Genomic DNA, 26,677 nt, shown 5'->3' with positions numbered 1-26,677 from the left:
GGCTGGCCCACATCCAGCCTGCGGCCGAGCAGCTCCCACAGGTCCTTTTCTGCTGGGCAGCTTCCCAGCCACTCTTTCCTGAACCTGTGTCGCTGCATGGGGTGATGAGCCCCAAGTGCAGCACCCAGCCCCCAGCCTTGTTGAAGGCCGTGCAGCTGGACGTGGCCCATCAGTCCAGCCTATGCAGGTGCCTCTGCAGAGCCTCCCTCCCCTCAAGCAGGTCAACGCTCCTGCCCAGCTTGGTGTCATCTGCAACCTTACCGAGGGGGCACTAGACCCCTTCATACAGATTATTGATAAAAACGTTACGCAAAAACAGCCCCAAAACCAAGCCCTACGGAACACCACCAACGGATTTAACTCCATCCACAACAACTCTTTGGGCCTGGCCATCCAGCCACTTTTTTACCAGCAAACACTACATCCATCCAAGCCACGAGTGGCTGGTTTCTCCAGGAGAAGGCTGTGGGAGACCATACCAAATGCTAAGTCCAAGACCATGACACCCCCAGCCTTTCTGTCATCCACTAAGCGGATCACCTTATCATAGCAGGAGACCAGGGTGGTCAGGCAGGACCTGCCTTTTGTAAAGCTGTGCTGACTGTGTCTGATCGCCTGGTTGTCCTGTATGTGCCATGTGATAGCATTCAAGGTGATCTGATCCACGACTTTCCCTGGCATCAAGGTCCAACTGACAGACCTGTAATTCCTTGGATTTATTAATTTGCAGGCTACTAAGCATTAACCAAGAAACCACCTAGAGGATAGTACTAAGCACTGAATTTAGACGTACGGATTTATGTAAATCCATATATTGTATAGTCTATATTACATGTTATAGGGTCCATATTATGCATTATACAATATGTATCTCTGTAGTACATATGAGATGGTGAATCATGGAGTGGCTCAGGTGGGCAGGGACCTTAAAGCCCCCTTAGACCCCAGCAGCCCAGGCTGCCCAAACATCATTCTGCCTGGCCTCAGGCACCCCCAGGGACGGGGCACTCCCAGCCTCTCTGGGCAGTGCCCCACAACTTACAGTACAACCTACAGCACAACTCAGAGCATGCACGTACCTAAAAACCCTGCAGAAAGCCACCGCTCCTGAGCTACCCCTCACCTCCCGGTCCCCTCGCTCGCCCCCGGGCCCCCTCAGAGCAAACCCTCACCGTCGGGGTGAGCGAAGCAGACGAGGAGGTGGCTGGGCCCCCCGTGCAGCTCGCACTCGCCGCCGCCCGAGCGCTTGTGGCTCTGGAAGTAGAGGAGCAGCTTCTTGCGCAGGGCAGCTGGCGGCTCACCCGCGCCCCAGTCACCACGCACCAGCAGTGGGAAGGTGGCCGCCGGCAGCCCCGCCATGGCCACCCCACGGCCCCGGCCCCGGCCCCCTGCCTTTCCTGCCTTTCGCTTTCGTTTCTCCCCAGGGCGGGCCCCAAACATTTCCCGGCACGCAGCGGAGCCGCCGCTGTTGTCCATCCGGGCGAGGCCTGAGGTGGGCAGCGGCTGGGCAGGGACCACCATGGAGCTCAGCCCCTCAGCGACCCTGCGCCTTCACCCACAGCGCGCCTCAGGCATGGTCAGAATCACAAAACTTGGGTTTCTCCACCATAAACAAGTTGCTCCAGGGCTGCTAACCCTGGCACCTGTCACGCTGCTGAGACAGCGACCGCCTGCATTTCTAAGAGATCTTCCTTTAAGTCTCTTGGCTTTGAAAGGGAAACTTCAGGCATTTGGGTCCCTGGCACTTTGCCCTTGGTGACTGCTCAAGGGGAGCTCCTGATCCTGCACCTGTACAACCCCCCACGGCCTCCCCCTGAGAAAGGGGCATGCTGCTCCTTGCTGCTACGCTTGCAAGGCTTTTCCTTCACCCGGACTTGTTTTTCTTCACTAATGCCATAACCTCCCTCGCATCGCTACAGCTGGAGTTATCTTCTTCAAGGTCCCTCACTTGGGCCTTGAAAAGGAGTGTTTTCCAGTTAAGAGCTGCTGAGTCACTGCACATCCAGTAATGGGCAAAGTTTTTCCAGTCTTCTGAAGTGCAGGAAGTGTCCCCACTTCTGCAAGTATAAAAAGTGCAAGTTTGAAAGACTGAAGAAAAATTGCAACGTGAAAAGAGTTTATATCATGGCCAAGACAGGCTGCAAGTGCTGGTGTTGTAAGCCGCACTCACTTGAGGGTTTTTTTGAGCACTGTTTAGTTAACTGCATTACTCTCTTTAACCAGAGATAAATACATATCCTTTCAACCTGCAAAACAGTATTAATTCTTAATAAAATCTTAATAAGCCCTTAATAACACTGGAGGAAAGCTAGTCACTTTCAGAACCCCAGGTGAAGCTTCATTTTTGAATGACTGCTGGGGGCATATGAAAAATATATTAGCAAAAACTTTCAACTAGTAGCAACCTATTAAAAAGAAGTAATTGATAATTGTCTCCTAATCATCCAAACGAATAACAAGACAAACCTGATAAATTCAGCAGAGCCAAGAACTGCTAAAAAGTTGGAGGTGCTGCAGCACTCTGCTTTCTCAGTTGACCTCATGACATCTGATGCTGTTCAAAGTATTTATTTTATTGTCAATATGCTACAGAAATTATATTGCTCTGATTCTCCCCCCACTCCCAATGAAACTCTGAACTTTGGCTTGGTTAACGATTACCTCTTTGAAATAAACTATTTCCTCATGCCTTGTCAAAAAGTCCTTAGCCCAACTAACCAAACACACAAACAAACCTCCCCCCCCCTTTTCCAACACACACACCCCTTGCCTTTCTTTGCCCTGTTCTTTTCTCCTTAAGATCACAGGAAGGGCACTACAGATAGCATACAAGAGCAGGGACACCTTCCTTACACTTATTTTCATGGCTCTCTTAGGCTATACCTTATTAATTTGGGTATTAACTAATTGCAGAAGGTTGGGTGGAGTTTACAAATCCTCTTACTGACGTGCCCGGAGGGGCTATCGTATTAAAATTAAGCAACACCATATTAGAGAATTCGTTCCCCAGGTAGCTGCCTGTAAGTGAACTTTTGAAAACCAATGCTAAATATCTCGAGAGATTGTTTTAGATAAACACAAGCCATTAACTACAATTAGTTCATTTATTGAAACCCACAGTAAATGACAGTCAGCATTATAATTTATGATAGCTTCTCATACTCATCAGAAATGCAACACCATGCAGTCAGTGGTTGAGAGAATGTCTTTCAATCCCCCAACAGCACTACCCACTCTTTATTGCAACTAGGATGGCCGGGATGCTGCATGGAAAGGCCAAGATATTATAAAGGGGGTGGACAGGTGTAGGATTTCTACTGAAAACTACAGTTAGGTTACATGTCAAATTGAACTCCTGTTAGATAGGTTCAACTGCTCCAAGTGGAAAAAAGTAGTCTATGGCAGTGCTATCAAAAATTGCCAAAGGTTGCTTAAATATAAACAAGCTTTAAAAAATTAATTTGATAAAACTATTTGTTTTCACTGATATATATATAAATATATATATGTATATATATATATGTATATATGTATGTATATATATATATAAAATATATATATATATAAATATATATATATAATGTATACACACACATATCAGTGAAAACTATTTGTTTTCACTGATATATATTTATATATATAAATATATATATATAAATATATAAATATATATATATATTATATATATTATATATATATATTATATAAATATATAAATAAATATATATATATATATATAAATATATATATATGATATATATATATTTATATATATATCAGTGAAAACAAATAGTTTTCACTGATATGTGTGTGTATACACACACATATATACATATATATGTGTGTGTATACATATATATATGTATTAATGTGCAGGACAGATTTATAAAATGAAGAGACATGCAAACTTGGCTGCAATCAAAATGCTCATCTAGTGAAAGTGATAAGGTATTCTGGGTAAGCTTGAATATCATTAAATATGATAAACATGGATGGATTGTTTACGTTATCAGTTGAGCTATCAAACAGATCCATGGAGTTGCTAGCACTTTTTGCTGCTGGAGTAATTGATCCTCTTGTCTCTTGAGAACATTCTCCAACAAGTACTCGAGCCATGTGCATGTATTTCTTTCCATCCACATCTGGTTTATAATAGATGTTGTGGGCAGAATAGCTGGCATTAACAGCAAAGTTCATTCAATTTCCAAAGTTTGCAGCTATAGTCAGAAAAAAAAAAAAAAGTGTATTTCATTAATAACAATCACTTATCTACCAAGAGATTCACATGCTCTAATGATGGCAATAGGGAGATTTAACAAAATAGAACATTTTGCATACAAGGCAAGACTACACAAAGAACATGAGTTATTAGCCCTATTCAAGGAAACGAGCAGTTTTGAAATTCACATTATTATGCATTTCAACATAGCTCCGATTAAATCCAGAGTTGTTAATTAAGGTTAATGACTTGTCCCATGACACAAAAGCTTCTCATTATCTCCACTGACATTTTTCTCAGCCATTTGATGCTTTTTTATTTGTTAGGTCTTCCACAAAAATGGGTTCTGTACCCTTTCAATCTGCAGTTTGAAATTAAGACTTTTTTTTTAGCTTGTTGTCATAAAAAGCATCCGTGTATCAACAATTCAATGTTCCAAGATTCTACTCCTAGCTACAACACATGTAGGCTACCTTATAAAATAAGTTAGGCACATCACTCCAGACTTCAGCACAACAGACAGCATTACCCAACCCAAAATGCAACAGGGAAATAATGTGGGATAGTTTTGTGTATGACCCAGAAACCTGAAAAACACCCACCTGCCAAGCACATATGGGTTAAGGCAGCAGATGCTCTGCTCTACTGTAGCAAAAGTGATCTAATGAAACTTTAGAAGCAATTGCTTAAGACTTGCTCCAGATACCTTAACTTCATGCAGCATCAAATTTATGCTGATTAAAATTGGTAAAACAGATGGCATTACTGCCACTGATCTCTTATTCTTTGGGGAAACGTCCTGAATAACCTCTCATGTAACTTGACTGCTGAGTAGTTGATGCCTATGCAAAAGTGACACTTACATGCAGAGGTATGTAGCCTTGTCACTTCAGGAGTAGCTAATGCTTGAAGCTAATAGCTTGACTGCAAAAAAATTACTGGATACCAACATAATGTCAAAACTGGCTTCACATAATCAAGCCAGCTCAAATCAGGGGTACCCTCTCGAGGATTAACACACTGGCAAGCAGTCTGGCACATGCTTCTACACTACCAGAAGCAAACAGTCAGTAGTGCTCAAACAGAAAGTTTTTTAGGAAGAGTATTTATGTAGACCTAAGCAATAGCAGCCTTCATTACCAAATTGCTTTTCCCTTGTTTCTGGATAGGGAATCCCTGCTGCTTGCTGAGTTTTGACACTGGAATAAGCAAAAGAGAAAAATGCATAGTAGCTACCTGAACAGAGACCATACATGCAGGCACTTCCATTAAAATCACCTTACTTGGCATGTTTTCAGCATCCTAAGTCTTGGTGTCAGAAGCAAGCAGCTTCTTCTTGAGAGTGGAGATATTTTGCAACAAGTTTGAAGGTCATAAGCATCACATTAAATACCTGTGCAGGTATTGAAAGTTTTGTGCATCCTCTTCAGACAATTAATTATAAACATATTGTAAGTTAATTAGGAAAGCAGATAAAACTGCGTCTGCTTCTTTTCTCATAGTCTTGTCCCACAAGTCCTAACAGGATTTATTTTTCCACTATTTACTAGTCGTTATTCATGAGTTGTTATCAAAGTGTTTATGCTTAGAAACAATAACATACTTTTACCTTTTCATGTTTTAGAAGCCGAGTGGTCTTCAGAAACCTTTCTGCCGCCTCTCTGTAGTCCTTTGTTTCTGGTTTTAGTTCCACCACCTTAAGTTGCTGGGTTTGCATAGCATCCTGTGTTTCAGGGAGCACTGTGGCTTCTTGATCTTCAGGAGAAACACAATCAATTACTCAAATCCGCTGCTTAAAGAGAAATAGGCTCTGCTACAACCCCCTCTGAAAACTTGTACACCTAGCTCATCACTAGTGCCTGCTGGCTTTTGTCACCCCAGAGTACTTCTTTTAAAACCAACCATCCAAAGGAGCAGGGTGTTTCAGCTTCCAGGTTGTCATTGCACTGGCAGTTGATGTGCCTGAACGGGCACATGTCTTCTGAGTGGACCTCCACACCAGACTCTTTCCTACTTGCCTTGTTTTGCAGGCTTTCAGACCACATACATGTAGTTTTTCATTCTTACTCTCCATTCACTGGGTTTGCTGTTCACTAACTGAACTTGGTCTACAGATAAATGCCTCTTCTGAGGCACGAACCCAAATTCACCATTTTTCCCTCTTGGTCACACAGAGAATATGGTAGCGGGTTGCTAGTGATGACAGCAGTAAACGTGTATTTTCTCCCTCAGGGCAGAGGAAAGTTGCAGGTAGAGCGCTGCTCCTGATGAGGGAGCTCAGCGTACGGGCTGATCCCCCTCCTGGTGACCGGGCAACCCAGTTTTGGGGTGAGGAATTGTCCTGACACTTACACCTGCATGGCACTGGGGAAGCAGGGAGGAAGCATAGCAGCAGCAGCAGCGCTCAGCACACGCCTGACCTGGCAAGAAACCACTGCAGCCGGGGGGTTACTGGCAGACACGGAGGCTCTCAAACGGTTTATTGCAAAGGGCTCCCGCAAAGGGAGGCCCGCGGAAAGGAGCAAGGTCCTGTTGGGCCGCGGCGCCTCTACTCCTCGCCCTCCTCTTCGTCCTCGTAGGAGTCCAGGCCCACCTCCTCGTAGTCCTTCTCCAGGGCAGCCATGTCCTCACGTCCCTCGCCCACGGACCATGGTGTGCACGAGACGCACCAGGAACGTGACAGCGCCCGGCAGCCCCGCGTTTATCCTGCTGTCCAGGTGCTGGGGCTGAGGGTGCTGTTGAGAAGGGGCTGGTCGAGGAAGAGCAGGAAGGGGCTGGGAGGAGCTCCCTCCAGCTCCAGCACCGTGATGTTGTTGGGGCAGCCGACACGCAGGACTGAGCCAGGCACAAAGAGGGTCTGCTGGGGCCCGCGGCGTGGCCAGTAGCGGCCCAGGTTGAAGCCGTTTATCCACAGCTGGCCCTGCAAGAGGGAAACGGGACTGAGCCCTGCCCCTCTCCACCCCCTCATCCGCCCTCCTCGACCTTACCTTGCTCCAACCTGGGAACTTCACAAAGGTGTCCCAGGCAATGCCAGGGGTCTCAAAGGTGCCGGTGTAGAAGGCTGGCCCCGATCTGCCCCTACCGCTTGGTTGTGGCAGGGCAGCGTGGGGCCAGCCCTGCTGGATGGCAGCATCTATGGCCAGGGGGTAGATGAGCCAGTTGCTGAGCGGGCTGGAGTCCAAGGAGAGGTTCCCCAGCAAGCCCTGAGGTGGAGGAAGGAAAATGAGGCAGTGGGGTTTGCCCTGGGAATGGGATAGGATCCCATGGAAGGGGCTGCACGATTCTGGCACCATGGGGTGGGTGCGGAGGAAGAGGGATATAGTGCAAGGTTAAGCAGGGAGCAGGGCTCAGGGTGCCCAGATGGGGTCTGTGTGGGGTTTGGCTATTCCCCCTCACCTTGAAGTCGCTGAAGTTGGCCCCGAAGCTGAGCCTGCCCATGTTCTCCAGGAGCACGTCCAGCGCATCCCCTGCCCTGCCTGTCACAGGCAGCGTGCTCTGCCCGTCCCGCTCCAGCGTCCCCTGGTACTCCTGCAGGCACAGGGTGAGCGCTGCACCCCAGCCCCACCACCCCAAACGCTGCCAGCACACCATCCCGCTGCCTTCTCCCCCCAGAGCCAGCACAAGGCTGCCCCCAAGGGGACATAAATGGGACATTGGGGTGCCCTTTGGGGGCTCAGTGGTGCTCTCAGCACCCTGCCTGTCCCCGAGGTCCTGGCCCAGCAGGTCCCTCCGCAGAGGCACCCCACCTTCTGCAGCATCACGTAGCCGCGATCGCAGACACCGTGGGGAGGAGCGCTCAGTGGGGTTGGGGCCGGGACGTCGTGGGGCAGCTGCGTGTGGTACAGCACGAAGCCGTGGGTCTGCAGGGCAGCACAGACAGGGGAAGGGGGCTGCCGTGAGCCCCTTTCCCCCACCACAGGGTCTCCCTCGATGTGCCCCAGCCCCTCACCTGCTTTATGGCCTCGAAGGTGAGGGGGAACTGGCTGCGGATGGGCCCGGAGGGGGACAGGACATCCAGGACGTCCAGGAGATCAGCGTACTGCAGGGAGGGAGGGCAGCTGGGCAGCTGAGCAGCATTGGGCAGAGGGCACACAGCCCCCAGAGCCCACACTCACCTTGCGCAGATCCACCCGGCCGTAGGCATACTTGGGGGTGGCGGGGGGCATGGGGCCCACGGGCAGGGGCTGGAACTGAAGGGTGGGCTGTCAGGGGGCCCGTGGGGCTGAGGGACCAGCAGGGAGATGTCCCTGCCCCGCCAGGTCCTCCCGTGCCTGCTGCTTCCCCCTCCTGCCCTGCTCAGCACCTGGCTGATGACCGTGCGGATGGCAAACAGCTTCTCTGTGGGGTCGCCGGCCTCCGAGAGCGGCGCATCGTAGTCGTAACTGGTGGTCACTGGTTTGTACTGGGCCTTTAAGTCAGCACCTGGCCAGGGAAGCGATGGGCGCTGCAGGAAGGGGCTCTCCGGCACAGCCTGGCCCCCAGCCCCGGGCTGGCCGCAATGCAACGGGGGCACGACCCAGCACTGGGGGGCTCGGGGTCCCTGCCCAGGGACAAAAGGAGTCCCCAGGGGGACAAGCTGGGGCTGGGGGCCAGCCAACCCCACAGGGATCACCTGGAGCAGTGCCGAGGAAAGCCCCCCACCCCAGCACCACTGTGCCCCCACTCACCGCTCCAGTAGGCGAAGTTGGTGCCCCCGTGGAACATGTACCTGCGGGACACCAAACGAGTGCGCTCAGCACCCACACCGACCCAGACCCCCCACAGCCCCCGGGGCCCATGCTGTGCCCCCCACCCCAGCCGGCTACTTGCATGTTGACATTGGCTCCCAGCCGCAGCATGTCAGCGAGTCCCCGGGCCACCTGCACGGCGCTGGTGCTGGCGTGCGTGCCCCCCCAGTAGTCCAGCCAGCCCGTGTAGTACTCGGAGTTCACCTGGGGGGGCACGGGGCTGTCACCAGGCCTGGGGACCCCCTCCCCAGGCAGCCCGGCCCCCCAGCTCGCCCCCTCCCGCGGTGCCTCACCAAGGGGCCCCTCGGCTCGACGCTGCGCTGCGCACCAAACGCCTCCGTCAAATTGGAGCCTGCACGGGGAAAAAGAAGGGAGGTTGGAGCAGGAGGGGGCCGGGACCCCACTGCCCCCTCTCCTCCACCCTGGAGGCACCTGGCCCGAAGTCGACGGTGGCGTAGAGCCCCTGCAGGGTGCCGCAGCGCAGCTCCTCCACCTGCGCGCCGTCGGTGGTGAAGAGCAGCACCTCGCCGCCCAGCAGCGCTCGGAAGGAGCCCAGCAGGTGCCGCAGGTAGTTGTAGTCGCAGGCGTAGTAGCTCCCGTATTCGTTCTCCACCTGCGAGCCGGGCACCATGCAGCCAGGCCCCCATGGGCATCCAGCTCCCCCCCATCCTGGGGGCAGCCCCGCAGCACCCCACCTGCACGCTGATGATGTTCCCTCCGTTCTGGTAGAGCCGAGGCTTGATTTTGGGGAGCAGGACATGGAGCCAGGAGTCGACGGCTGCCAGGAAGGCTGGGGGACAGGGCGCAGCTCAGCCCAACTGCAGCCCCCCTGGCCCAGCAGATGGAAATAATCTGGGGGGGTGCTGGGAGAGGGGGCAGCACTGCTGCTCCAGCCCCATAGTGAGGCTCACCGGGGTCGGAGGAGCGCAGGACGATGTCTGATTGCCACAGCAGCCAGGCAGGCAGGCCGCCCTAGGGGAACACCCGCGGCAGAAGGAGAGACAGACAAACTGCTCGGAGAGCCCCAAAAGTGGGCGACCCCTGCCGCGCTCCCCCTGACCACCCCTCAGCCCCAGCACGGGGCCATGGGGCCGGGGCTCACCATCTCCCACTCGGCACAGATGTAGGGCCCTGGGCGCAGGATCACCAGGAGCCCCAGCTCCGCCGTCAGGTCCAGGAAGGCTTCCACGTCCCGGTCCCCAGAGAAGTCATACACCCCCGGCAGCGGCTCGTGGTAGTTCCAGGGCACGTAGCTGGGGGAGACGGGGCCAGGCAGGGGAATCCCAGGGGTCCCAGAGCTCAGCGTACGGGCTGATCCCCCTCCTGGTGACCATACAACCTGGTTTTGGGGTGAGGAGTTGCCCCAGCACTTACACCTGCACGGCGTTGAGCCCACTCATGTACATCTTGAGCAGCCGGTCGCGCCAGGCGGGGCGCGGGACGCGGGCGTAGTGGATGCTGCCCGAGACGTAGCGGAAAGGGACGCCGTCCCTGCGGAAGCAGTCGTGCTCGTAGTCCAGCTGGAAGGAGCGCGCCGGGGCGGTGGGCTGCGGGGAGAGGCAGGGCTGTGCAACCCCAAAACCCCCTGCACGGACCCCGAGGACCCTTCCTCGACACGGGGTGAACGGCAGGGCCATATGGGAGAAGATGGTTAGGGGTTGGGGTGCAGGGGGGCGGGGTGTAGGGGGTTGGGGGTCTATGGGATTAGGGTGCAGGGGTTGGGGGCCTAGGGGACTGGGAGTCTAAAGGGGTTGGGGTGCAGGGGGTTGGGGTGCAGGGGGATTGGGGTCTATGGGATTAGGGTGCAGGGGTTGGGGGTCTTGGGGGTTGGGAGTCTAGGGGGTTTGGGGTGCAGGAGGTTGGGGTGCAGGGGGTCAGGGGTCTATCGGATTAGGGTGCAGGGGCTGGGGGTTTTAGGGGTTTGGAGTCTAGGAGGTTTGGGGTGCAGGGGAATTGAGGTCTATGGGATTTGGGTGCAGGGGTTGGGAGTTCTAGGGGTTGGGAGTCTAGAGGGGTTGGGGTGCAGGGGGATTATGGGTCTATGGGATTAGGATGCAGGGGTTGGGGGTCTAGAGATTGGGAGTCTAGGAGGTTTGGGGTGCAGGGGGATTGGGGTCTATGGGTTTAGGGTGCAGGAGTTGGGGGGCTTGGGGGCTTGGGGTGCAGGGGGCTTGGGGTTTGGGGTCCTGCACCGACCTGGGCACGCAGCAGCCCCGCAGCCAGCAGCAGCAGGACGAGGCCCGGCAGCCCCATAGCGGCGGGCAGGGCGCGGTGCGGAGCCGAGCCCCGCTCCCCGTTCCCCGCGGGGGGCTCACAATGGCGCGCCCACCCCGCTTGGCCACGCCCCCTCCTCCCAAACCCCGCCCCCTTCCCCACAAACCCCGCCCCCTCTCCAGTCTCTCCTGCTTTAACAAACCACGCCCATTCCGTGAGGCCCCGCCCCCTTCCCCACTAGCCCCGCCCCCCTCGGGCGGTGGCGCGCCGGTGACGCGCGGCCCGCGGCGATGACGCGCGCGGACGATGGGGCAGGCGCTGTGCGTGTGCGCGCGCGGCACCGTCAGCATCGGGGGCGCGCGCTACCTGCTGCTGCACCGCCTGGCGGAGGGGTGCGCACCGGGGGGGGGGGGGGGGGGGGGGCTGCGTTTCGGGGGGTGCCGAACCCGCAGGGGGCCGGGGAGGGCTGCGGGGAGGGGGGTACCCCATAAAGGGCACCCCATAAAGGGCACCCCAAAAAGGGCACCCCATAAAGGGCACCCCCTGCTCCCCTGCCCTGGGGGTTTGCCCGCCCCAAACGGTGCCCGGGCCCCCCCCGCAGGGGCTTCAGCTGCGTGGACCTGGTGGAGGGGCTGCGCGACGGGCGGCTGTACGCCCTGAAGCGCATCGCCTGCCACGACGCCGAGGACCGGCAGGCCGCCCTGCGCGAGGTGGAGATGCACGGGCTGCTGCGGCACCCCAACGTCCTGCGGCTGGAGGCGCACTGCCTGCTGGAGAAGGGTGCCAAGCACGAGGCCTGGCTGCTGCTGCCCTACGTGCAGGTGAGCAGGGGTGCAGCCGCCGCCCCCAGCCCCTGGGCGCACGGCGGGGCAGTGGGGGCGAGCGGCTGCTTGCTTTCGGCAGGGGGGGACCCTCTGGGGTGAGGTGGAGGCGCTGCGAGAGAAAGGGGTCTCCATGCCGGAGCAGCGCGTCCTCCACATCCTCCACGGCATCTGCTGCGGGCTGCAGGCCATCCACAGCAAGGGCTACGCGCACAGGTAGGGGCCCACAGCCCTGCCCTGCCAACAGCTGGGGGGCTGCAGGGTGCCCGGTGATGTCTCCCCCCCTCCCCACAGGGACCTCAAGCCCACCAACGTGCTGCTGGATGAGGACGACCGGCCCGTGCTGATGGACCTTGGTTCCATGAACCGGGCCCGCATCGAAGTCAACAGCTCTCGGGAAGCCATGGCCGTGCAGGTGGGTGCCCCATATGGGGGGAGCAGCCCTGCCCCGAGCCCTTCATCCCTTCACTCCCCTCTGCCTCTCCGCAGGACTGGGCTGCCCAGCGCTGCACCATCTCCTACCGAGCCCCGGAGCTCTTCACGGTGCCCAGCCAGTGCGTCATAGACGAGCGCACGGATATTTGGGTAAGGGTCCGGCCCCCCAGCCCCAGCCCCGTCCCCATGCCATGCGGTGTGGGGCTGCCCTGACCCCGACACGCTCCAGTCCCTAGGCTGTGTGCTGTACTGCATGATGTTCGGCGAGGGCCCCTACGACATGGTCTTCCAGAAGGGCGACAGCGTGGCTCTGGCGGTGCAGAACCCCATCACCCTGCCCCCATCTTCCAGGTGAGGCAGCAGGGTTTCAGGCCAGGCCCCGCTGCGAACGGCAGGGCTATGCTGAGCCCTCTCCCTCTCTCCCCGCAGGTACTCGGCCGCCCTGCACCGCCTGCTGTGCTCCATGATGGCAGTGAACCCCCAGGAGCGGCCCAGCATCGACGAGGTCCTGCAGCAGGTGGAGGAGCTGCAGCCCGCGCCGGCCGGCCAGGTCACCACGTGCATCTGAGCACAGCCCACCCCGCGGCGGCACAGGCCGAGCCGGGAGAGGAGCAGCTGCCCTCGGCCCTGCTTCCCTGCAGGGCTTGTTTCAGAGGGGTTTCTGCACCCGGGGGAGAGCTGCTCCGTGCTGGAGGTGTGTTGGACTTGAAGCGTGGCCTTTGGCGGTGTGCTGGGGGTGTGCGCCCCAAACGCTGCTGCTGGGGGCTCGCACAGCCCAGGGCTGAGCCCCAGGACTGGTACACAGGACCTGCTGCTAAACACAGGCGCTTCCAGAGGAGCAGGGTGTTCGGCATGGCACCCCGAGGGGGCACTCCTGCCCAGGGCAGAGCCGTGGTCGGGGCCCAGCCTGGTGCTGGAGCGAGGCAGGGGGCAGGCGAGACACGGCACCTGCTCCACCGCCGCCCTCAGCGCCTACGTTGCCTTGTGTTTTGAGTAAAGGATGTTTATTGCAGAGGTGTGGATGGTGTCCCTTTTCCTGCCGGGGCATGGGGTGAGCATTAGTGTGTTCTGGGTTGAGCAGCCAGCCAGAGCCCGCAGGCGCTGCCAGAGGGGAAGGGCACGGGAGGACAGCCCTGGCGGGTCGGCGCAGCCACAGCATTAGCATTAAGCAGGGAAAATTAATCTCCAGCCGCAGCGTGCCTGATGGATGAGAGTTAACACAAAGCTCCCGTCCACAGCTGGGGCCGGGCACTGCTGTGCAGGCCCTCCGAGGCAGCACCAGCAGGGGAAGGGGGCTCAGCACAGCGTAGACACAGGGCAGGGAATGGGCAGAAGGAGCAGCAGCCCAGCTTTACGGGACAAGGACAGCCTTGGGACAGCAGGGCCTGCTCTGCAAACACCCCAGCGCTACGAGCACCCGCAGCCGAGCAGCTGGGAGGGCTCACCGGGACACACAGCAGATGCAATGCCCACAGGCAGGGGGGAAAAAAAATAAAAAATAAACAATGCAGCCAAGTGGTTTCCACAGGGAGCATTCCCCTCCTTTAATCCTCCACCACAACACGGCAGTAACACAGCCACAGGGACTGACAGGCTGGATGCACTCATGGCATGCACCTGATGCACCGCAGAGCTTGGGCACGGCCCTCGCCCTCTGCTGTGGCTGCAGGGGCACAGGGGTGTTCCCTCCCTCCAGCCCAGCCCACCTACCCCTCTGGCTGCACATGGGGGGATGGCCCAGCAGCCGTAAATGTTTTCCTCTCAGGCTGAATCTGCTCCTCTGGGCTCGAGGTACGATGCAGGGCCATCCACAGGGGGAAGCAGTACCCACCCTGCCTGGACCAGGGAGCGGTACGGGATGTGCAGTGCGGCCCTGGGGACACTTACCTGCGTGGGGAGCGAGCTGGAGCAGGAGCAGAGCATGGGGAGCAAGCATAGCAGCAGCAGCAGCAGCAGCAGCGCTCAGCACACGCCTGAGCTGGCAAGAAACCACTGCAGCCGGGGGGTTACTGGCAGACACGGAGGCTCTCAAACGGTTTATTGCAAAGGGCTCCCGCAAAGGGAGGCCCGCGGAAAGGAGCAAGGTCCTGTCGGGCCGCGGCGCCTCTACTCCTCGCCCTCCTCCTCGTCCTCGTAGGAGTCCAGGCCCACCTCCTCGTAGTCCTTCTCCAGGGCAGCCATGTCCTCGCGCGCCTCGGAGAACTCGCCCTCCTCCATGCCCTCGCCCACGTACCAGTGCACGAAGGCGCGCTTGGCGTACATCAGGTCGAACTTGTGGTCGAGGCGAGCCCAGGCCTCGGCGATGGCCGTGGTGTTGCTCAGCATGCAGACGGCGCGCTGCACCTTGGCCAGGTCCCCCCCCGGCACCACGGTGGGCGGCTGGTAGTTGATGCCCACCTTGAAGCCCGTGGGGCACCAGTCCACGAACTGGATGCTGCGCTTGGTCTTGATGGTGGCGATGGCGGCGTTGACGTCCTTGGGCACCACGTCCCCGCGGTACAGCAGGCAGCACGCCATGTACTTGCCGTGCCGAGGGTCGCACTTCACCATCTGGTTGGCCGGCTCGAAGCACGAGTTGGTGATCTCGGCCACCGACAGCTGCTCGTGGTAGGCCTTCTCTGCGGAGATGACGGGGGCGTAGGTGGCCAGGGGGAAGTGGATGCGAGGGTAGGGCACCAGGTTGGTCTGGAACTCGGTCAGGTCGACGTTCAGGGCCCCGTCAAACCTCAACGAGGCGGTGATGGAGGAGACGATCTGGCTGATGAGGCGGTTGAGGTTGGTGTAGGTGGGGCGCTCGATGTCCAGGTTCCTGCGGCAGATGTCGTAGATGGCCTCGTTGTCCACCATGAAGGCACAGTCCGAGTGCTCCAGGGTGGTGTGGGTGGTGAGGATGGAGTTGTAGGGCTCCACCACAGCGGTGGAGACCTGTGGGGCAGGGTAGATGGAGAACTCGAGCTTGGACTTCTTGCCGTAGTCAACAGAGAGTCGCTCCATCAGCAGGGAGGTGAATCCGGAGCCGGTGCCACCTCCAAAACTATGAAAAACCAGGAAGCCCTGGAGGCCCGTGCACTGGTCAGCCTGCAGGGAGAGAGAGAAGCATGAGATCGCTCTGGCACTGATCTCCCTGTCAACACCTGACTGTCCAGAAGTCCTTCAGGCCCTGCTCCACCCCTGCCAAGAGCAGCTGCAGACCCCTCCCAGGGCACAGGGGGCTCTGACCCCAGCAGGATGGCCCAGCCCAGCCCCGGGGACACGTCCCCGCCAGCAGCAGTTACCCACCAGCTTCCGGATCCTGTCCAGCACTTGGTCGATGATCTCCTTGCCGATGGTGTAGTGCCCGCGGGCGTAGTTGTTGGCAGCATCCTCCTTGCCGGTGATGAGCTGCTCGGGGTGGAAGAGCTGCCGGTAGATCCCAGCCCGCACCTCGTCTAGGAGAGATCGGGGAGAGCTGAGCCTGGTGCAGGCTGCTGGTCCCTCATCCTCCTCCCTGCTCCACCTGCCCGGGGCACAGCCCGGGACCCGGGGCCACCGCAGGCAGCAGGTTTGTGCTCCAGATGGAGGTGGCTGCCACCTCCCCGCACAGGAGCTCGGCTTCTCCCACCCATGGGAGCTGCTGTGCCGGTTGGGCTGGTTTCTCTCTGCACACACGTGCAGAGCGGAGGCTCCCAGCACCGCTGCCTGCAGGACATTTCGGTAATAAAGCCTGCGTGGAGCTTTGGGGCTTCTCCTGGGGTTGTGGGTTGCCTCTGGTTGCCCACCCAGCCCCGTGCCACACAGCCCAGCCCCAGCACGCACCGATCACGGTGGGCTCCAGGTCCACGAAGATGGCCCGTGGGACGTGCTTCCCGGCGCCGGTCTCGCAGAAGAAGGTGGTGAAGGAGTCGTCCCCCCCGCCGATGGTCTTGTCGCTGGGCATCTGCCCGTCGGGCTGGATGCCGTGCTCCAGGCAGTACAGCTCCCAGCACGTGTTGCCCATCTGGACGCCGGCCTGGCCGACGTGGACGGAGATGCACTCGCGCTGGGGAGGGGAAGCATGGGTCAGAGCCTGGCACGGCGCCCTCCAACCCACCCCACAGGGGTCCCTGCACGGTGCCGGAGCCCCACGGCCACCCGCCGGGGAGCACCTCTTCCTCTTGCACAAGCTACGTGCCGCCGAGTGGCCCCACTCTGCCCTCGGGTTGGGACCTGGCGTTCCTCCCGGTGGCCCCAGCACCGCTGCGTGCCGCCAGCCACGCTCACACTGCCTCGGGCAGCCCCGGCAGCCCCAGCCCCTTCCCCACACCGTGGCAGCCCGACGAGCTGACATGGGCACATTCCTGTCCCGGAGACACAGCCAGCCCCAAAATATCCCTGCTCCAGGGCTGGGCAGGGGGCTTTGGGGTACGGGGGGAGCAAGGGGACTCCCCTGGGGTCACGCAGCCCTGTCCCCAAGCTGCAAAGCCCTGGGGTGGGCAGCGGGCAGGGGACATGCTGGCAGCTCCCTGGCACCACTGCCCCAGCTCTGGCACAGTTTTGGGGACGGGGACGGTGCGGCACCACCGCAGGCACTCTGGGGAGGGCGAAGGGCTCCAGCCCCGGGGCACGGTGCCGGGGGGAGCCGGGGCCGAAGGGCAGCGGGGCCGGCCCGGGACAGGGCGCTGCGGCTGCTGGCACGGCCCCGGCCCCCGCCGGGACTCTAAATATAGCCCCGGGCCCCCGGGACAGGGCGCAGGCGGTCGCCCGCTTTGGCCAGCGGCCCCTGCCCGCACCGCCACCGCCACAGCCCCCTCGGTTGGGACGGGACGGGACGAGACGGGGCGAGCCCCCCGCTCACAGCCCTCGGGGCAGCGGGGGGGGACCGAGCCTTGCCCCCCGCCCCGGAGCCCGGCTGTCGCCTCCCCCCGGCACCTGTCCCCGTCCGTCCACCGCCACCGCGCACCGGGCGCCACCGGAGGGGTCGCGGCCGCCCCCTCCAAACCGGAGCCCCCCCCGCGGGGGCAGCGGGGACGGGACGGGACCTGGGGGACCCCGGGGGGACCCCGGGGGGACCCCGGAGCGGCGGGGGGCGGCTGCCCCCGGGCAGGTCCCGGTGGGACTGCCCAAGGTCACGGTAGGGAAGGAGGGGACGCGTGGCGGGGGCTCCGCCGTGCGCCCCCGCCGCTCCCGGGGCGCCCCCCCTGTGGTGCCCGGTGCCCGGTGCGCACTCACCATGCTGCTGGGGGGGCCCGGGCTGTCCCGGCGGCTCGGTGCGGCGGGGCTCGGTGCGGAGCTGCGGCTGCTGCAATCCCCGCCGCAGCGAACTTCTTATAGCGGGGAGGGGTCTGGTGCCGCCACGCCCCCCTCATTTGGGTACATTTGCGTGCGGGGAGGGAGGAAGCTCCCCCGGGGCAGCGGGAGCCCGCCTGGGTCCCTGCGCACCCATGGGGGGGGAACTCAGGGTGCCGGGGCTGTGGGCATCAGCAGGCAGGGCTCAGCCATGGGGCAGGGTGCAGCAGCCCTATAACTGCTCGGCCACCAGCCCCCCTCACCCCAAGCTCTGCTGGGAGCTCATCCCCCACCCCCAGAACTCCAGGGCTGTGGCACCTGGGTCCCCAGAGCAGGAGAAAAGAGGAGAAACAAGTGAGAGATGAGGACTGGGTTTGGAGACCGGGGTGCCCCAAAACAGCCCTTGGCCATCTCAGCACTTGGGGATCCTCTGGCCAGGGGCTGCCCTTCCCTGAGGGGTATCTCCTCAGAGAGTGACTCCTTGTGCCTGCACACAGAGAAACCCCTCGGGGGGAGTGCAGCCCCCCCGGGGCCAGGGCTGGTGCTGCTGCTGGGAATGGGTGAGCCGCCACCAGCTCGGCTGGCTGGGGAAAAGCAGAGCCCAGTACTCCAGCCTGGTGCACTGAACACTGCAGGGAGAGGGCTCTGTCCTTGCCGCCAGGACACGGTCTCACACAGCACTCCCCGCCCTTGGGGACAGGGGCTCTGCTACCTGGGAATGTGCCAGGAGAAACTGCTGGGTACCCCCTGCAGCGGGGTCTAAGGCAGAGATGCAGGCTGGCCTTCAGAAAAAGGAAAAAAAAATAAAAGGAAGAGGAGCTGTGGTTGTGTCTTTTGTGCTTCTGGCAGCAGTCAGGTCTCTCCGAAGGCACGGGGAGAAGTTACCGATGCAGTGGGATCACTCCTGGGGAAGCAGGGTCCTTCCTCGCCCCACACCCAGACCTTGGCAAGGAGCCGTGGGGAGCAGAGCCCAGCACGAGGGGCAGCAGCTCCTGCCCTGGCGCAGCGGCCAGCACCGCTCAGTCTGAGCCCGGTGCTCTGGACAGGGGGCACAGCGCCAGGAGCCACGGGGCTGCCCTGCGCACTGGGACGTGCGCCTGGCCCCTCTCCAGGTATCGGTGCGGCCCGCTGCTGGCTCACACTTTCCCCTCCAGCGGACACGGGTGCATGCCGGGAGGAGGAGAGCAGCAGAGGACAGCCCCTGGGGGTCAGCGTAGCTGGAGCGTAAGCGATAAGCAGGGAAAATTAATCCCAGCGTGCTGGATAACGGGTAACACAAATCTCCCGTTTGCAGCTGGAGGAAGGAGACGACACTTGGATGTTCGGACACCAGGCAGCACAGGGAGAGGTCTCAGCGTGAGGCCAGTGGCAGAGCCAGGCTGGGGGCAGGCAGAGACACTGCGTGATGGAGAGCCAGAGCTCGTGGGTGCGAGGAAAAGGCTGGCAGCAGCACTGCCCTGTGCTGACAAGGAGGGAAGAAGGGAGCTGCTCCATCAGGATGTGCCTATGGCACCCCCAGAAGCTACTGTGGGAGAGGCATAAAATGGAACTGAAAGTCATGGGGGCTCCTTTGAAACCCTCTGGCATCAGCTCCAGCACAAGAACAAGGCCAGGCTGTTCCTACTTTAATCCTTCTTTCCAGCTGAGTTCAGCCTCCTGGGGTGCCTTCCCAAATCCCTGCTCACAGAGACCAAGAGCGCACTGAGAAGACTCAAAACTATTGCAGGCTGCTCCAAGGGGAGACATTTCCCTCTTCTTCCTCGCCCTTTGGATGCAGGACCAGAGCTAGGTTTCTTTCCCATCAAAGCATCAGGTTTCCTCCTGATCCCTTTGCTGGACATGGCTGGGTTTTTAACCAGAACATGCTGAGTGTCCTGTCCTCATCCCCCAGCTACGGGGCTCTGAGCTGCGTGGGGAGCGAGCTGGAGCAGGAGCAGAGCATGGGGAGCAAGCATAGCAGCAGCAGCAGCAGCAGCAGCGCTCAGCACACACCTGAGCTGGCAAGAAACCACTGCAGCCGGGGGGTTACTGGCAGACACAGAGGCTCTCAAACGGTTTATTGCAAAGGGCTCCCGCAAAGGGAGGCCCGCGGAAAGGAGCAAGGTCCTGTCGGGCTGCGGCGCCTCTACTCCTCGCCCTCCTCCTCGTCCTCGTAGGAGTCCAGGCCCACCTCCTCGTAGTCCTTCTCCAGGGCAGCCATGTCCTCGCGCGCCTCGGAGAACTCGCCCTCCTCCATGCCCTCGCCCACGTACCAGTGCACGAAGGCGCGCTTGGCGTACATCAGGTCGAACTTGTGGTCGAGGCGAGCCCAGGCCTCGGCGATGGCCGTGGTGTTGCTCAGCATGCAGACGGCGCGCTGCACCTTGGCCAGGTCCCCCCCCGGCACCACGGTGGGCGGCTGGTAGTTGATGCCCACCTTGAAGCCCGTGGGGCACCAGTCCACGAACTGGATGCTGCGCTTGGTCTTGATGGTGGCGATGGCGGCGTTGACGTCCTTGGGCACCACGTCCCCGCGGTACAGCAGGCAGCACGCCATGTACTTGCCGTGCCGAGGGTCGCACTTCACCATCTGGTTGGCCGGCTCGAAGCACGAGTTGGTGATCTCGGCCACCGACAGCTGCTCGTGATACGCCCTCTCGGCCGAAACAACCGGGGCGTAGGTGGCCAAGGGGAAGTGGATGCGAGGGTAGGGCACCAGGTTGGTCTGGAACTCGGTCAGGTCAACATTCAGGGCTCCATCAAACCTCAACGAGGCGGTGATGGATGAAACGACCTGGCTGATGAGGCGGTTGAGGTTGGTGTAGGTGGGGCGCTCGATGTCCAGGTTCCTGCGGCAGATGTCGTAGATGGCCTCGTTGTCCACCATGAAGGCACAGTCCGAGTGCTCTAAAGTACTGTGCGTGGTGAGGATGGAGTTGTAGGGCTCCACCACAGCAGTGGAGACCTGTGGGGCAGGGTAGATGGAGAATTCGAGCTTGGACTTCTTGCCGTAGTCAACAGACAGTCGCTCCATCAGCAGGGAGGTGAATCCGGAGCCGGTGCCGCCTCCAAAACTGCGAAACACGAGGAAGCCCTGGAGGCCCGTGCACTGGTCAGCCTGCAGGGAGAGACAAGGGAGAGTCTTCCACGCACTGCTATCGCTAGGGGGAAGTTTCAGAGTTTTGCTTGGGCTAATGCTGACCCCTCCCAGCACACAGCAGGGCTTGCTGCACGCGCCCACCTCCACCACAGTGATGGATCCCAGCCCCGGGGATACGTCCCCACCAGCAGCAGTTACCCACCAGCTTCCGGATCCTGTCCAGCACTTGGTCGATGATCTCCTTGCCGATGGTGTAGTGCCCGCGGGCGTAGTTGTTGGCAGCGTCCTCCTTGCCGGTGATCATCTGCTCGGGGTGGAAGAGCTGCCGGTAGACTCCTCCCCGAATCTCATCTAGGAGAGGTTAGCACAGTATCAGACACCCTGGGGAAAGGTGGCAGGAGACACGCTGGGGTGCTCCTAGCACTAGTGACCGCCATCACTGCCCACCTGGGGTGTGCAGAATGGAGCAGGAGAGCAGTCAGTGGCTGCCCCCCGTGCCACACAGCCCAGCCCCAGCACGCACCGATCACGGTGGGCTCCAGGTCCACGAAGATGGCCCGCGGGACGTGCTTCCCGGCGCCGGTCTCGCAGAAGAAGGTGGTGAAGGAGTCGTCCCCCCCGCCGATGGTCTTGTCGCTGGGCATCTGCCCGTCGGGCTGGATGCCGTGCTCCAGGCAGTACAGCTCCCAGCACGTGTTGCCCATCTGGACGCCGGCCTGGCCGACGTGGACGGAGATGCACTCGCGCTGGGGAGGGGGAAGCACGGGACAGAGGTCAGCAGGGACCACGAATGCAGCTGCTGCAGGTGTTGAGGTGCCCAAGCCTCATGAGCCTGTTCAGATCACACCACCCTACAGCACGGTGCCTTCAATTCTGCCTGCTGACCTGACCAAAACCCTGTGCTCCATCTCCCATCACTGCACTGCCCACCTCAGGGGGATGGAGACCCATCTGCCAAAAGCCCTGGAAGCACCCAGGGCGCACCTTCTCCATTGCACGAGCGCTCGTGCAGCTGAGGCTGGGGTCCCGCAGCAGCTGGCATGCCCCCAGCCATCTGCTGCTCCTACAGCGGGCTGAGGTGGCACAGCACTGCCTGAACCCCAGAGCTGGGGGGTGGCTGCGTTGGGAAAGGAGCCCGGCACAGGGGGAATTTGCAGCAGTGAATGGTTGCCATGCTTGGAGGCTCCACTTCCCTAAATTAGCTCTGGAGTGGGAGGCGTTAGCTCACTTTGCAGCTGAGCTGAAGGGCTGATGTGGGAGGGTCCCCTGCAGCGCAGTGCCTTGGGGAAAGTGCAGCCGAGGTCAGTCCTACAGCCTCCTTCCTCCCCTCCTTCCCTCCAGGTGAGGCACCGCGGAGGCTGCAGCCCTCTCGATGCGCACCAAAACACTCGGTGCCTCGGTCCTGTTGTTGCCAAGGGTTGGATGCGTCATCAGGCACAGCCGAGGCAGAGGAGCATCCAAACCAGACCGGATTTCCAGAGCAGCCAGTGCCCCGCTGTGAGTCAGCTGGCAGGAAGGCGCTGGAGCCATTTTGTGCACAGGGGTACGGCAGTGACGGCCGCCCTGGGAGGCAGTGCGGGTCACGGCACGCACACCCTGGCTCTGAGCATCTGGGGAGCTGTCTGAGCTGCTCTCCCGAGGCTGCAGTGGCAGGGATAAGCCTTAGTACCCTTGGTGAGGACCAGGAGTCCATCTCTCCTTCCTTCCCAAACCTGAGGAACGAGGAGTTCCCCTGTCCCCCCCAGGAGGTCCATAAAGGTTTGGTATCACAACAAGCCAACGGGGAGGAAACTCCAGGACCCCGGCAGAAGCGTGCAGCCAACACCAACACCGCTGTAAGCACCCTGGGGTGGCCATGAGAAAGAAGACACGGGACAAGGCTCCTCGCTCTGCCTTCCCTCCCCAAAAAGTCTGGGGCAGCAGGCAGGGCACCGGGGCACCCCGCATGCCCTACGCTGGCACCACAGCGGCAGGGCAGGGGGTGAAGCCGGGGCTGGATCCCAGAGCTCAGCTGTGGGGTTGCAGCCTGAGCCCGGCAGCCCGGGCGCAAAGCCAGCACGCCGTGGGACCAGGGGCTGTCAGAGGATGGAGGAGGAGGCGCGGTGAGGGGGTCGGCCAAAACTCGGGGCTCCCCGCACCTTGCCCAGCGGCTCCCAGGGCTGCAGGGGGTGCTCGGAGGAGCTGGGGCGCGCCTGGGTGCGCGCAGGAACTGGGGACAGGATGAAACCCGGCAGGGGCAGGGGGGGCGCGCCGGGTGCGGGACCCCCCCGGCCACTGCCCGGACACCCCGGGGGGACCCTGCCCGGGCTGCCCGGCTCCTCGGGGCGCCCCAGCACTCACCATGCTGCCGCTCTGCTCCGCACCGCTCCGCACCGCACCGCCTCTCCCGGGGCTGCCGCAGCTCCGCACGCCCGGCCCGGCCGCGCCGCCGCCTTATACCGGGGGCGGCACCCTGGGCTCGGGGCGGGCGGCCCCGCCCGCAGCCTTTGCATAAATTCGTGTGCATCGCCCGTATTTCTCATCGGTTTGCATAGGTGAGGCTGGGCGCAGAGGCTGGGCCGCCGAGGGGCAGCATCCCCAGCTCCCCGCCTCGGGAGGGGACACGGGAGGGCTGCGAGGCTGCCCCTGCACCCATCCGGGCTGCTCCTGGCAGGGGGGCTTCCAGTAAGCTCATGGGGGGGGGGTTATTTACTGGGTCTTTTCTTTGCTGGGACTCAGTGATGTCTGCTCCATCCTACCCCCTGCCAAATATTTGCAGCATCCACCGTGATGCAGAGCCAGCCCCGCCTCTGGCTTAATGAGTTTTCACTGAAAGGCGCTGTCATCTCGCAGCTCAGGCGGAAAGCCAAAAGCTGGACATAAATCACCCGCTCACAAGGGTCCTTCTGTGTGCCTGAGTCACCTGCAAGGTGTCACCTTCGCTGCTGGAGAGGTGCCGAGTGGCTGACGGCGGCGGTGCGGCTGTGAAGGCTGTGCCAGTGCGTCCTGAGCCCTGCTGGAACGGCTGGGCCAAATGATCACAAGAAGCCAGCAGGAAAAGGTGTTTTTCCACACATACCCCTGGTTGTGAGCGCTGCTGGAGCTGAGCAGGGCACTGTGGTGACTGGGTGGCTCTGGAAACGCCCCAATCCCCCGTGCTATAAATGTCCTTTGAGTGACCTCAGAGATCAGCAGCTAACACAGGGCTTGCTGATGCACACAGTCCAGGGGCGTGAGGCAGTAACAGCAGCGTTTGAGCCCAGTAAGTTAACTGATGTGAGAAGGAGCAGTGGGATCATCTTTCCCCATGAAAACCTCTGCCAAGGCGCTGGCTGAATTACGTCCTAGATGCCAAGGCGTCGGTGCCGGCTGGGTGTCTCCTGGCACCGTCCCGACTTTTGCCAATTAAATCTGGGGCGTTCATAGCGTGAGTCTTCGCAGCACAGGTTGGAACACAGGCAGCAGAGCTAGGCAGCGAGCGGCCTTTCAGGAGAGCAACAGGACTTGGGCAGTTCACCCAGCCTCGGAAGATTTGTTTGATAATCCCCTGGCACCTCGGGGTGTTAAATGATGCGATACGTCTCCGAGAGGTGCCGGGATCTGCTTCTGGTAGGGAGCTGGGGGTGAGACTACACTGATTCATCATCGCTGTGAGTGTGTGCTCATGGTGAAAAAATATCATTCAGCTGCTGTTCTGTTAGGAGCAGGCTGGCAGCGAGTGACGAGGGAGCCATGAGTGATTCCGAGCCACGCATGGCCACGCACCTCCCATCTGAGAGCACCGAACAGATGTCTGAGCCTTTCGGAAATGCTGCAGAGCAGCTGGATAAAGCCGGGCAGCAGCGATCAGCCGGATCATCGGGGCTGTGGAAAGTCACCAAACTGACATTGTGTTTGACTGGGAAACAAGCAGAAGGTGTAATGACAAGCCCAACAAAAGGCTAACGTGTATTTATCCCAAGGATGTATTTTCAAGGAGCGAGATCCAGCAGTGGAAATTTTTTTCTTTCATCAGTGAGTCAGAATTCAGCAAGCTCTTGATGGAAGAATGAGAAAAACAGGTTGGAGGTAGTGCAGGTGGCAGAGCCCCTGCTTGCTGCTGCCCACAGAGCCTGGACACAGCTATGTGAGGAGCAGGAGGAGGAGGAGGAGGAGAAGGGGAGGCAGCATAACATTTTGCAGGTCTGCAGTGCCTCCAACAAGGGCAGACACTGCCAGGGACTCGCCACTCGCAAGTGCCTCGCAGTCCTTGCAGCAGCCCCCTGTTGTTTATGGCGCTACATTTAGAGAGTAACCGCATTTCTTAGTTCCTGATTTACACTAAACAGCCCTTTGTTGCAAGTTATTATGAAAGGTTGTCTCTTGGTGTGAAAACACACTTCTCACCAGAGGAGAAGTGTTGCTGCAGTAGAGGAACCGCTGCCAGCAGGGCTTGCCGGCCCCAGCACAAAACCTCTTCCAGAACCCTGTTAGCTGGTCCAAGTGGACCAAGCTGAGACCCAACAAAGGCCTTAAGGTATATTTAAGGCAGATGCAGATAGGAAGGGATCTGCTCAGGTGAGAAGATATGTGTTTAAGACCTGCTGGCTGTAAGGGTATCAAAGCACTATCATGCCCGGGGCCAAGGAGCCGTCCTTTGTGGATGTCCTCAGTAACCAAGCGTGGCTTCTGCTGCAGAGGAGCGGATGGGCTGCAGAGCACCGAACTGATCCGGGAGGAGCTATCTCTGCTGGGGCTGAGCTGGAGCAGCGTAATTGCTGGTTCAGATCAAATGAAGTCAGTTGTGAAATGCCTGCTGCATGGCCCGCAGCGTGCGCCGCGTTACAGGAACAATAAAGCTAATTCCAGATCTCGCCGCAGTCCTAAGCCCTGAATCACCGGGCGGCAGCGAGGGCAGGGAGGCGCTTCCAGGGCCGCAGCCTCTCACCCGTGCTCGTCCCCAGCCTGCAAGGCTACGAGGGCCGGGCGGACGAGTCGGGACTGGCCGTCCCCGGGGTGCACCAGCCCTGCGTGAGCAGCCTCCCTCGCTCAGAGGCTGGCTGCGTGTCACCGCCTTGCCTCACGTCCTGGGAAAAGAGGCTACACACCCACGGGAGAGAAACAAAACCCAGGCTGGCTAATTGCAGTGACTTCATGTTGGGGCTCTGAGCATGCCTGGCGTGAACCAGCTGCCCCCGGGCAGGTGATGGAGGGGCTGAGCCCGCCCAGGTGCCCTGCGCTCATGGGTATGGGCAGCAAGGAGGAGTCAGCGCTGCTTTCCCCTGCCCTCTCACCACTGGGAATAGGAGGGCAATGAATCCTGCACGGCCAGGTGATGCTAGAATCCCTGGAGGGGCTCATTGAAAGGGGTTTGGACAGCTGTGTGTAAGGGGTTTTCCACGTTGTGTGCAATGCAAGCAGCTTGTCAGCCAGCGGGCACGCTGCGAAAGCAGCCTGGAGTCCCGGGGATTGCTGCAGAGTCGTTAAAAGCGGAAGGATGGTGCTGGCGGCTGGCCAGACACCAGAGGATTTCAGAGGGAAACAGTTAAGGAGATAAAAGATGCATTTAATAACCGGGGCAGGCAATGGCTCCCGGGGCGCTCCCCTCTCCAGCACGGCTCCAGCCCGGGGTGTCCGACTGGGTCTGTGTGGAGCCAGGAGCTGGACCCCGTGATCCTTGTGGGTTCCTCCCAGCTCGGGATATGCTGCCACCACCTCACCAAGCTGTGTTATCCCGTGATTTTCTTAGCAGCCACTTCCTTTCACTGTGGGCCGTGAACCCTGGGGACTGCCCACTACAAAGGCCCCAGCAGTCCATCTTCTGCCTGACAAGCACAGATTTGCTATTGATGCACCCGGTGCATCCTTAGCAGTGCAGGATAATAAACAGGCTGGCATGGCATGTCTAGTAAATCCTCTGGTAAAACACAGAAACCAGCTCTGGAAGGTGAGGATGATGCCTCCAGCAAGCTGCTGTGCT

General features: G+C 59.5%; 4 protein-coding genes across 4 annotated transcripts; 1 reads left to right on the top strand and 3 right to left on the bottom strand.

The window, feature by feature from the left end:
• Positions 1 to 6,678: 6,678 nt before the first annotated feature.
• GLB1L (galactosidase beta 1 like) lies at positions 6,679 to 11,239 on the bottom strand. Its single transcript, XM_084288999.1, has 16 exons — positions 11,143 to 11,239; positions 10,321 to 10,493; positions 10,049 to 10,199; positions 9,858 to 9,918; positions 9,642 to 9,736; positions 9,379 to 9,559; positions 9,240 to 9,298; positions 9,025 to 9,150; positions 8,887 to 8,923; positions 8,523 to 8,641; positions 8,335 to 8,409; positions 8,169 to 8,258; positions 7,966 to 8,079; positions 7,616 to 7,747; positions 7,207 to 7,422; positions 6,679 to 7,139 (listed from the first exon to the last, which is right to left on the bottom strand). The coding sequence occupies exons 1-16, from the start codon at positions 11,197 to 11,199 to the stop codon at positions 6,921 to 6,923; spliced, it is 1,905 nt and encodes a 634-aa protein (XP_084145125.1). The 5' UTR covers positions 11,200 to 11,239; the 3' UTR covers positions 6,679 to 6,920.
• Positions 11,240 to 11,466: 227 nt separating this feature from the next.
• On the top strand, positions 11,467 to 13,110 carry STK16 (serine/threonine kinase 16; the record flags this gene model as incomplete). Its single annotated transcript, XM_084289283.1, has 7 exons — positions 11,467 to 11,552; positions 11,762 to 11,981; positions 12,064 to 12,197; positions 12,276 to 12,396; positions 12,471 to 12,566; positions 12,646 to 12,767; positions 12,846 to 13,110. The coding sequence occupies 7 exons, from the start codon at positions 11,467 to 11,469 to the stop codon at positions 12,982 to 12,984; spliced, it is 918 nt and encodes a 305-aa protein (XP_084145409.1). The 3' UTR covers positions 12,985 to 13,110.
• A 1,329-nt stretch (positions 13,111 to 14,439) lies between these two features.
• LOC311210911 (tubulin alpha-5 chain) lies at positions 14,440 to 17,712 on the bottom strand. The gene is made up of 4 exons (XM_084289282.1): positions 17,604 to 17,712; positions 16,212 to 16,434; positions 15,696 to 15,844; positions 14,440 to 15,494 (listed from the first exon to the last, which is right to left on the bottom strand). Exons 1-4 carry the CDS (start codon positions 17,604 to 17,606, stop codon positions 14,523 to 14,525), a joined length of 1,347 nt encoding a protein of 448 aa, XP_084145408.1. The 5' UTR covers positions 17,607 to 17,712; the 3' UTR covers positions 14,440 to 14,522.
• Positions 17,713 to 19,720: 2,008 nt separating this feature from the next.
• Positions 19,721 to 23,136, bottom strand: LOC311211076 (tubulin alpha-4A chain-like). The gene is made up of 4 exons (XM_084289576.1): positions 23,080 to 23,136; positions 21,263 to 21,485; positions 20,942 to 21,090; positions 19,721 to 20,757 (listed from the first exon to the last, which is right to left on the bottom strand). The coding sequence occupies exons 1-4, from the start codon at positions 23,080 to 23,082 to the stop codon at positions 19,786 to 19,788; spliced, it is 1,347 nt and encodes a 448-aa protein (XP_084145702.1). The 5' UTR covers positions 23,083 to 23,136; the 3' UTR covers positions 19,721 to 19,785.
• Positions 23,137 to 26,677: the final 3,541 nt, after the last annotated feature.

This window comes from Netta rufina (assembly GCF_964035555.1).
Source record: "Netta rufina genome assembly, chromosome: 6".
Taxonomy (NCBI): Eukaryota; Metazoa; Chordata; class Aves; order Anseriformes; family Anatidae; genus Netta; species Netta rufina.
The sequence above is the reverse complement of the archived record's forward strand: the minus strand, read 5'-3'. Positions and strand labels throughout refer to the sequence as shown.

Excerpts from the sequence above, each read along its gene's own strand:
- GLB1L (XM_084288999.1), bottom strand. The coding sequence starts at position 11,199 with ATGGGGCTGCCGGGCCTCGTCCTGCTGCTGCTGGCTGCGGGGCTGCTG. Across the intron at positions 8,080-8,168 it reads CCTTCGAGGCCATAAAGCAG|ACCCACGGCTTCGTGCTGTA; the intron begins GTGAGGGGCTGG and ends GCTGCCCTGCAG. Across the intron at positions 7,423-7,615 it reads CCAACTTCAGCGACTTCAAG|GGCTTGCTGGGGAACCTCTC; the intron begins GTGAGGGGGAAT and ends CCTCCACCTCAG.
- LOC311210911 (XM_084289282.1), bottom strand. Across the intron at positions 15,845-16,211 it reads CCTGGAGCCCACCGTGATCG|ACGAGGTGCGGGCTGGGATC; the intron begins GTGCGTGCTGGG and ends GATCTCTCCTAG. Across the intron at positions 15,495-15,695 it reads TGGACAGGATCCGGAAGCTG|GCTGACCAGTGCACGGGCCT; the intron begins GTGGGTAACTGC and ends CTCTCCCTGCAG.
- LOC311211076 (XM_084289576.1), bottom strand. Across the intron at positions 21,091-21,262 it reads CCTGGAGCCCACCGTGATCG|ATGAGATTCGGGGAGGAGTC; the intron begins GTGCGTGCTGGG and ends AACCTCTCCTAG. Across the intron at positions 20,758-20,941 it reads TGGACAGGATCCGGAAGCTG|GCTGACCAGTGCACGGGCCT; the intron begins GTGGGTAACTGC and ends CTCTCCCTGCAG.